This window comes from Elephantulus edwardii, unplaced genomic scaffold (assembly GCF_000299155.1).
Source record: "Elephantulus edwardii isolate Elephantulus edwardi_28Jun2011 unplaced genomic scaffold, EleEdw1.0 scaffold00061, whole genome shotgun sequence".
Lineage (NCBI taxonomy): Eukaryota > Metazoa > Chordata > Mammalia > Macroscelidea > Macroscelididae > Elephantulus > Elephantulus edwardii.
In genome coordinates, this window is record NW_006399811.1 from 10658315 (window position 1) to 10668726 (window position 10412).

The window sequence follows — 10412 nt, forward strand, 5'->3', positions numbered from 1 at the left end:
GCATTTAGGGCTCTTGTGTATAGCGTCGCTGTGAGTTGCAAGCGACTTGATGGCACATAACAACAACAACAGCAACAATTGCAAAATAATATGATAATAGCAGTATCTGTTGCCATAGCGATTCTACATTCATGGTCAACTTTTTTAAAAAAGGTCATGTACTGGTTTTGTGCTTTAAAAAAAGAATTCTCATTCGCCTTGGATAGTTTGTATCACTTAATAAACCCAAATTGCTGGGTTCATACCAGGAACTTAAAATGGTTATTCCTTTATCACTGCACAATCCATAGTATAGATAATACTATACTAACTAAAACTAACTAAAAAACAGAGGAAAAGTTATATATAAATAAATGTTAAGATTTTGTGCTGGGGGTTTTTTGGGGGTATTTTTTTGTGGTATTGAAATGAAATTAATAGATTCAAAGTTGTTATTTTTATAAGACTATTAAAGACACATTTATATCTTCAAGATTTTTTATATGTAAAATGCAGGAAATTCAATGAGGTCAATCATTTGCAACAATTATATGTTACCTCAACAGTGATTAGGGTGCTCTAGTGGCCTAATCTTTAAGGAATTTCACTGCTAACCCAAAGGAGCTTCAGATACCCAGTGGAGGATCAGCTGTGAGTTGGTTGTTTGATGACACTGAAAGTAAGAATAAGAAACAATAATTCTTGCCTTTTCCTATCTCACCAACCCCTAGTCAAGCTGTCATACTTAAAGAGCAGTTGGAGGATTCAAACTGCCTACCTTTGAGTTGGCAGCATAACTCACTACCACTGGGCCACCAGTGCTCCCTAACATTTGATAGCATTGACCTTATACTACCTACCACATGCAGCAACTAATTAGACATGTGTGTTACAGTTTTCCATAGTCAAGTAAAGTGTAAATTACTGTTTTTATTATAAATGGAGCCACACATTTGCTCTTTTCATTTATGTTACCCAATTATCTTCAGCCAAGAAATATGGAAGACAGTTACCTGGCCCACTAATTGGAAGAGATACATCTTTATTTCCATTTCCATAAAAGGTGATATAATAGACTGTAGAAATTATCTTATAATAATCATTAGTATCTCATATAAATAAAATCTTACAGTAGCTTTTTTAAAAACAACTCAAACAGTATTTTGACAGGAGAGGACTAGAAATTCAAGCTGAATTCAGAAGAGGCAATGATACACAAGATACCATTTTTAATGTCAGATTGTTCATAACTGAAAGCTAAGGGAATACCTGAGATGTTTCCTTGTGTTTTATTGCCTATGGAAAGATGTTTGACTGTGTGGATTGTAACAAAATAGGATTAACATGGAGAAGAATTGGAATCCTAGAACATTGATTTGTGATCATGTGAATCTTCTGCATAGACCAAGAAACAATTTTGTGAACAGAGGAAGAGGACACTGCCATGGTTTAAAATCATGAAAGATGTGCGTCAGGGCTGTTTCCTTTCTCCATACCTATTCCGTTTATATGCTCAGCAAATCATTCAAGAAGTTAGATTACATGAAAAAGAATGTAGCATCAGGATTGGAAAATGATTCATCAGTAACCTATGTTACCTTGCTTACAGAAAAGTAGCAAATATTTTTAATCACTTACTATAGAATATCAACTTTCAGCATTCTTGTTAGATTCTTTCCAGTCAATTATAATTCATTAATCCTAAGAATAATGGATCTGAACCTTGCCCTATCCTGTGCCATGCTTATCATCTCTCTTATACTTGAGCCCATTGTTACAGTAAAAGAATCCTCACGTCTGAACCAACAGACAACATCATGATTGTTGTTTTTAATTGCTGTCAAGTTGTAGGTGACTCATAGCCACCTTATGAACTAAAGTCCTCAATACTTGCATGTATGACTTTATCCTTTCTCCAGGTTCGTAGCGTTTCCAGAGGCAAGCTATTGTGGAAGTGGATGCCACTCCTGCTTCCAAGCTTGTTTTAATCGGGAAGCTCCACCAAACATTGTCCACCATGGGTAACCATTAATGCATTTGACACATCATTGTCAGTGTCCAGCTTCACAGCAACCATAGATTACCTCTGTATAGCAAGTGACACACCAGGGCTATATGACCTAGAAGAATGCCTGACCAAAAACAATAAAAGCCTGATGGCTGCGGATTAAAAGTCACCCATCTTTGGCTTGGTAGTGTCACTTTCTGTCCACTAGGCCAACTGATCTCTATGTTGATGTTATTGTTGTTAAGTGCCTTTGAATCGGAGGCAAGTCATAATGACCTTATGAATGAAAGTCCTCAACACTTGTATGACTTTCATTCTTTCTCCAGGTTTATAGGGTTTCCAGAGGCAAGCTGTTATGGAAGTGAATGCTACTCCTGCTTCCAAGCTTGTTTTAAACAGCAAACATCATGATAGATGAAGAAAAATTGAAGTTTTCAATGATTGCATTTTACTTGGATTCATAATCAACACCATGGTAGCGCCAGTCAAGAAATCAAAAGATGTGCTGCATTGGGCAAATCTGCTGTCAAGAGACTTCCCCGAAGTTCTAAAAAAATAGTGATAATGATTTTAAAGACTAAGGTGCACATGATCCAAGCCATATCTTTTCATTTTCTTTCTGTGTGCTTGAAAGCTAGACAGTTAATCATGAAGACAGAAGAAGAATCAATGCCTTTGAATTGGGATTTTTGGTGAAGACTATTGTTTATCCCATAGAATACCAAAAAACACAGGTTTGTCTTGAAGGAAATGGACCCAGAGTCCTCCTCAGAGGCAAGGAATATGATATTTCATCTCACTTATTTTGGGCATTCTCAAGAGGAACCAATCCATGGAGAGAGACATCATGTTGGGAATGGTAAAGGGTTAGAGAAAGAGAGGAAGACCCTTGATAAGATAGATTTATGCAGTGACTACCACAATGGGCTTGAGCATGACAGAGCTTTTGTTCATAGAGTGTCCTTGAGTCAACAGCACCTAACAACAGCAACTCAACTATAGTTTTTACCATCTGATTTACAGCCATTACTCACACATCCTTTTTCAGTGTCTGGTGCAGCTAAACAAGCAAAAAAAAGAAAGAAAGAAATGAATAGGCAACAGTTTAACACTGAACAGTGAAATTTCACCACACACACACACCCCGGACGCATTTTCCACAGTTACATCTTCATGCTGTTACTGCCATTGGGCTGGTATATTTCCCCATTCACCTCTCCCCCATCTCTACTTATCTAACAACTTCAGTCTGTTATGGATAATTGGAGAAAGAATTGAAACGGTCAGTGATTTCTTCTTCCTTAGATCAACAGTCAGCACCCTTGGTACCAGCAGTCAGGAAATCAGAAGACATACTGCATTAGGCAAGTCTTCTTTCAGAGACCTTTGCAAAAACCAGAAGAACAGTGATGTCAGTTTGAAGATTAAGGTGCACCTGATTCAGGCCATGGTCTTCTCTATCACCTGCTACATATCAGAGAGCTGGATATTGAATAAGGATGACAGAAGAATTGATGCCTTTATATTGTTGCATTGGAGAAGAGTACTGAATATACCATGGGCTGAAAAAAAAATAGGTGTGTCTTGGGGAAGGTGCAGCCAGAGTTCTCCTAGGAGGCAAGAATGGCATAACTTCATCTTTCATACTTTGGACATGTGGCAAAGTGAGGCTATTCCTTGAAAAGGGATATCATGTTTGGAAAGATGGAGGATCAGTGGAGGTGAGGAAGATCCCCAAGGAGGTGGACTGACATGACGATTTCAGCAATGGACTCTAATGTGTCAGAGATGATATGATGGTAAAGGATAGGGCAGATTTTGGGTCACTGCCTTAGGCTCCCTATACGTTGTTCTCTACTTGATGGCACCTAACAACTACTACTTGTCTGCTTTTGTTTCTCCTATGTGAGTCTTACTTAGTTCAGTTACTGTCACCTTAAATCTTCCTTGACTACATCAACTGATACTATGGAATACTTACCTTTTCACCATTTAAATATTAAAATTTACAATATTTCACCATTTAAATAAAGTTTTAAGATTTTGTAAGTCTACAAGGTTGTGTCATCCACATCACTTTTGTTTTACATGTGACATATTATTTTAAAGTTATCATAACAAAGATACACCCATTCAATTTAAAAAATGGTGTAAAAATTTAGGGCCAATGAACTTTTGTTAGTGAACAAATAACTCAGAAAAGGAGGGTGAGAATGTTTGCACAGCTTGTAGGATACATTCAGTGTTCCTGAATTGTATGTGGACAAATGGTTGAATTGGTGTTATTTTGCTGTATATATTCTCAACAGAACCAACCATGTAAAATTTTATGACTATCAAAATTATGAATTATTTGTATTTCAGTAAAAACATTTAGTGTCCTCATTTGGTTTACTATTTTTTTTTTTTTTCAGAAAAATGCACGTATAGTAATCATTTTGAAGATTAAAAAAGTAGACAATCTAAATTTTATAGCCCTATATTTTAATTCTCCTTCAGACATTAAATACTGATTTCTTTACTTTTCAGTTACGGATGAAGACACAGTAAAGAGATATTTTGCCAAGTTTGAAGAAAAATTTTTCCAAACCTGTGAAAAGGAACTTGCCAAAATCAACACATTTTATTCAGGTGAGTGTTTTTTGGTTTTGGTTTTGTGTTTTTTTTTTTTAATGATGTATAAGAGAGAGGTGAGAAAGTCTTCCATGCCATTGTTTGTTATTTTGTTTGAATTTTTTTTTATATTGGTTTGCTTACAAAGTTTGTATACTTTGTGTTTCATGCTATTCTTCATTCACACTGTATTGCACACAATCATTCCTATATAGTATGTTTTATAAAATTAATCACCATTGGACTGTGCCCATAATTACCCCATCTTTTCAGGTCCCCACCTGATCATTCTAATTTCCTTTAACCACCGCATCACCACCCCCAAATTGTGTAAGCCTATCATTTCACTCCCACCTTTCCTTGCCTCTCTGCTCCCACCCCTTCCCTCTTTGGGTCCTCATACATGTTTTACTAGTTATTATTCTATTTTTTACAATAATAGTCTTATGGAGTATTTGTTCTTATGAGACTGAGTTAGTTCACTCAGTATAATGCTCTCCAGTCTCTCCCAAGGTTTGTAGTATTTTTCAAAATAATTTCTCCTGAGTGCTGCATATTATTCCATTGTGTGAGTGTACCACAATTTCTTAATTCATTCAGTTGTGGTTGGACATTTGGGCTGTTTCCATACTCTTGTGATGGTGAATAACACTGCTATGAACATTGGTGTACAAATTTCATTTGTGTCTCAGTTCTGATTTCTTTGAATTGTATTCCTAGCAGTGGAATAGCTAGATCATATATGGAGTTTCTGTGCTCAACTTCTGAGGAAATGCCAAACTGCCTTCCAGAGTGTTTATACCATTTTACAATTCTACCAATAGTGTATGAGTGTTCCCACTTCTCCACATTTCTCTAACATTTATTGTTTGCTGCACAGCTAAACTTTGCCACTGCTACTGGGGTGAGATTATATCTAATTGTGGTTTTTGTTTGCATCTCTCTTATTGTCAGTAATTTTGAGCATTTCTTCATGTATCTGTTGGCCATCTGAATGTCTTCCTCTGTGAAAAGTCTTTCCATATCTTTTGCCCATTTTGTAATTGTGTGATCAGTCTTTCTTCCAGGAGCCCTGTAGAATTTTGTAAACTTGTCTTATGAAACCCTTGTCTGAGATGGTATTGCCAAATGTTTGTTCCCAGTCAGTAGGTTTTCTTTTTACTCTGCTGGAAGTTTTTTATGAGCACAGAGATTTAATCTTTAGAAAGTCTCATTCATCTATTTTATCCTCTCCAAATTGTGCATTTCAGACTGTATGAAACCTTTTTTTAATAAGCTAAATTTTATTTCCTTGCTGTACTATATTTAAGGGATCTTTTGAGTTCTGCATCTGTAAATTCGAAAAATATTTTAAAAGACAATTATATTTTATTAAGTCAATATAAAATAAAAAACTTTTTTATTGATTTAGATTTTATTATTAATTTTAATGAACATTTACAGAGCTTTTGGATTTCCATTCATTCATTGTTGCACTTTTCTCCCTGCCCACCCCCACCCCCAGTCTGCTCTTCTTGAAAAGCAAAAGAAAAATTCCTTCACTGGTATACAATCCCCCCGCACCTCCCCACCGCCATCCCTGAGTATACTCCACTCTGCAACCTTCGTTCTGGACAATTATGATAATCATAATACCTTATAATAAATTGCTTTTAAACTGTTCTCTCCCTCATCCATTTCAATGCAGTACACAGCATTTATCCAGTTAATAAAAAACATTTTTAAGAGCAAGTGGTCAAAGCCACCCCTCAAAGGCTAAGACTCTAAAACTCTACCATTGCTGTGAAATTGGAACTAACTCATCCTTTAGTGGGCTTTCCAAGGAGGAGGTTGCCCATCTTCCTCACGCTAAGCCACTGGTATTTGTGAACTGGCAGAGAGGTGCCATGTTTGGGCTTGGAGATCAACTTCATATGGACTGTGGAGTTATAAGTGATTGTAAGTACTTTAGAGATAATGTAAAACTATATGGGAATATGAAATATGTCACTAAGAAGGATGGAAGGAGAATTGATGCCTTTGAACTGTGGTGCTGGAGAAGAGTATTGAATGTATCATGGACTACCAGGAAAACAAACAGATTCATCCTAGAAAGGGTTAAATCAGGCAGCTCCTTGGAGGCAAGGATTCTGAGGCTTCATCTAACAGGATTCTGAGGCTTCGCCTAACATACTTTGGACATGTTATAAGGAGGGACCGATCCTTGGAGAAGGACATCATGCTTGGAAGGGTGGAGGGACAGCGCAGGAGGGGAAGGCCCTCCGTGAGGTGGATTGATTCAGTGACTGGGGTAATCGGGATGGGAGTGTCAGAGACAGTGCGATTGGCACAGGACAGAGCAGAGTTTAGGGCTATTGTACATAGGGTCGCTCTGAGTCACAAGTGACTCGACGGCATATATATAACAACAACAACAACAATATGGGAATACATACGTAGGTTATATGCAGATACTATAGCATCTTATGTAAGGCACCTATAACATCTTATGTAAGGCACTTGATTTGAGTGTAGAGGTGGGTGTCCTGGAAGCGAACTCCCATAGATACTGAGACACAACTATTTTTCAGCTGAGATAGCAACAGTCTACTTCAATGGTACAATGTCAGAGACTTATATATTTATTACCTTCCTTCTCTTGCCATTGCAAAGATTTTGAGACCTTTTTGTGAAGAAGTACCCTGATATACCTTGATAGAATTTTATGATCCATGGCCCATTCAGAAGCTTTACTAGTCAGAATTTATATTTCCTCATCTCTTCCAGAAATGAATTACATCTGCTGGTTTAGTGATAAGGAATTACGCTGTCAAACTGAAGGCACACCATTCAAATCCACCAGCTTCTTGGTGGGAGAAAAATGTGCAGTATCCTCCTGTATTGTTTATTGCCTTTGAAAACCCACTATAGGGTCAACTTTGAGTCAATTCTGACTGGACAGTACCTAATAAAAACAATGATAGTGTGTATGCAAAGTACATAACCTTGCTTGCTGAAAGCAAGAAGGATCTAAAGCACTTGCTGCAGAGGATCAAGGATTGTAGCTTCAATATTAATTACATTCCAACATCAGGAAAACTAAAATCATCACCACTGGGCCAATTAGAAGTATTATGATTGATGGAGAAAAGATTGAAATTGTTAATGATTTCACCTTGCTGGTCTCCATCTTGCCTTGGTACCAGCAGTTTGGTCGGGACACATATAGCACAGGCAAAGTCTGTGGTCAAAAGTCTCTCCAAAGGCCTGAGAAATCAATAATGTCATTTTAAAGACTAAAATATGCCTGATTTAAACCACAGTCTTACCAGTTATCTGCAGTGCATCTGAGAGCTAGATAATGAATAAGGATGACATGAGAAGAATCAATACATTGGAGTTGTGGTGTTGGAGAAGAGGGCTGATTATCCCACAGACTGCTAGAAGAACAATAGGTATGCCTTGGAGAAAGTGCATCCAGAGTGTTCCTTGGAAGCAGGCATGGTGAAGCTTCCTTTCACATATTTTGGACATGTTGTTTAGAAGAGGCTTTTCCTTCTAAAAGGGTGATCATGTCTGGAAAGATGCAGGGTCAGCAAAGGAGAGGATGACACTCAACCAGAATGACTGATACACTGTCTATGGGAGTGGACTCCAGTGTGTCAAAAATAATAAGGATGGCACAAAATAGGACAGAGTTCAGATCTTTTGTTCATAAGAATACAGTGAATTGTACTCCAGTCAGTGGCACTTAACAGGAAGTAGTCCTCTAGTTGCAATACTGGGATATTCTATGGGGAAAATCTTGAATAATCCAGGAATCATCAAAACAAGATGGAAGGGTAAAGGGATGGGACAGATTCAGTGGGGACTTAAAAAGACAGGATGATAATGGACATAGATCAATGGTAATTAATCATATGAAATATAGTGTATATGGATGGTTATATAAAACACAAAATACATGTATAAAATATAATGTATATGATTGATTTTGTGCAAACCAATAAAAACCTAACAACAACAGAAAAGATGGAGAGAATACTTGGAGTCAGTACAAAAACGAATTGATCAACACTAAAATATCACAGGCAGTAGCATATGACGAAGAGCAGTGATAATGAGGGGGAAGTTCAAGATACATTGGAGGCATTGGATAAAATAGGGCCCCAGGAACTGATGGAATACAAGTTGATATGAATCAACTAACAAGTGCAGTCTTGGACATGCACACCGGTCTGTGCCAGGTAATTTGGAATTTAGCTAACTGGGCACAGATCTACTCCCCCATTCCCAAGAAAGCTGATCCAACATAATATGGTATATCCAGAAGGATGTCTTTTTGTGTTCTATTGATAATGCAAAGGCATTTGATTGTGGATCATAACAAACTATGAATAATTGAGAATATTAATAATTCCAAAACTTAATTTTGCTTATACGAAATCTATACCTGGACCAAGAAGCTATTGTCCAAACAGCAAGGGAACACTGAATAGTTTAAAATTAAGATAAATGTGCATCAAGGCTGTATCCTTTTTTTTCAAACATACTCAGTCTTTATGCTTAGCAAATCATTTTAGAAGCTAGACTTCATGAAGAAGGCGGCAACATCATGATTGGAGGAAGACTCACCAACAACCTGCATTATGCAAACAATACACTTTTGTTTGCTGAAAGCAAGGAGAGACTGAAATGCTTCCTGAAGAGGATCAAGGATTGCACCCTTTAATATGGATTACATCTCAGTATCAAGAAAACAAATATCATTACCACTGGACCAATTAGAAACGTCATGATAGATAGAGAAAAGATTAATATTGTCAGCAGTTTCATCTTGGCTTGAATCCACAGTCAACACCTTTGGTACCAGCAGTTAGGAGAGATAGAGCATTGTGAAAGTCAGCTGTCAGGGATCTCTCCAAAGTTCTGAAGAGCAAGGATGTCAATTTAAAGACTAAAGTGTGTCTAATTCAAACCACACTCTTTCCAATCACATGATTGTATCTGAGGGCTAGACAGTGAATAAGGATGACAAGAGAAGAATCGATGAGTTTGAGTTATGATGTTGGGAAAGAGTGCTGAACATATGTATGGTCCTTTTATGTATCTCTATGCTTATTTTGCCTGTCAAACTATATATCTGCTGTTTAAAGTTTATATTTCTTCCCTTTCTTTTGAAATATTGTGCTATTACTCCCTTTTCATATACTACCTTTCCCTTCAGTCATCTTAATATGTATCTATTATCTATTTATTCTTTTCTCCTCCTCTCTTCCACTTTCCATTTGTGGTAGCCATCTACAAATGGCTATTTTATTCCCAAATCTAAAAAAGTTCACTTTACTTGAAATTGCTTTAACTTCTCTATTTGAGGATGAAAAGTTTTTTACAAACTTTGTAACTTCTTTTCTTAGAGATGATTTTTACCCCCCCTAACATGTCAACATATTCTCCAATTGTACAAGCATCATATTTGTGTTAAATAGAAGCTGATTTTCCTTTTTGACTTAGTGAGAAATAAGAGATGGAGAAAAGAGAACAAACAGTATGAAAAAAACTGATAGAAGATGAGAGGTCGAGCCTAGCATGCTCTTTGTTTGCCATTTTTCTTTCCAAATCAGTATTTCTCCATGTCCTGTAGAAACCAATCTTGTAAGCCTCTACTATGCAGTTGAGACTCCACTCGCTGCCATTTCTATTTGTTTGCTTCTGCTGAGCTTTTTGTTGCTTTTTTTTTCCTTCTTAAGCTTTTTTTTTTTTATAATTTCATTTACAGAGATTTTGGATTTCCATTCATTCATTGCTGCACTTCTCTCCCCGCCTAGCCCCC

General features: G+C 37.0%; 1 protein-coding gene across 2 annotated transcripts in view; it reads left to right on the forward strand.

The window, feature by feature from the left end:
• Positions 1-10412, forward strand: part of XPR1 (xenotropic and polytropic retrovirus receptor 1) — a 252287-nt gene that overhangs the window by 153543 nt on the left and 88332 nt on the right. For both annotated transcript variants that reach the window (XM_006887736.1, XM_006887735.1), the window contains exon 3: positions 4517-4618. In XM_006887736.1, the coding sequence (XP_006887798.1) occupies positions 4517-4618 (102 nt within the window). The remainder of the gene's footprint in view (positions 1-4516; positions 4619-10412) is intronic.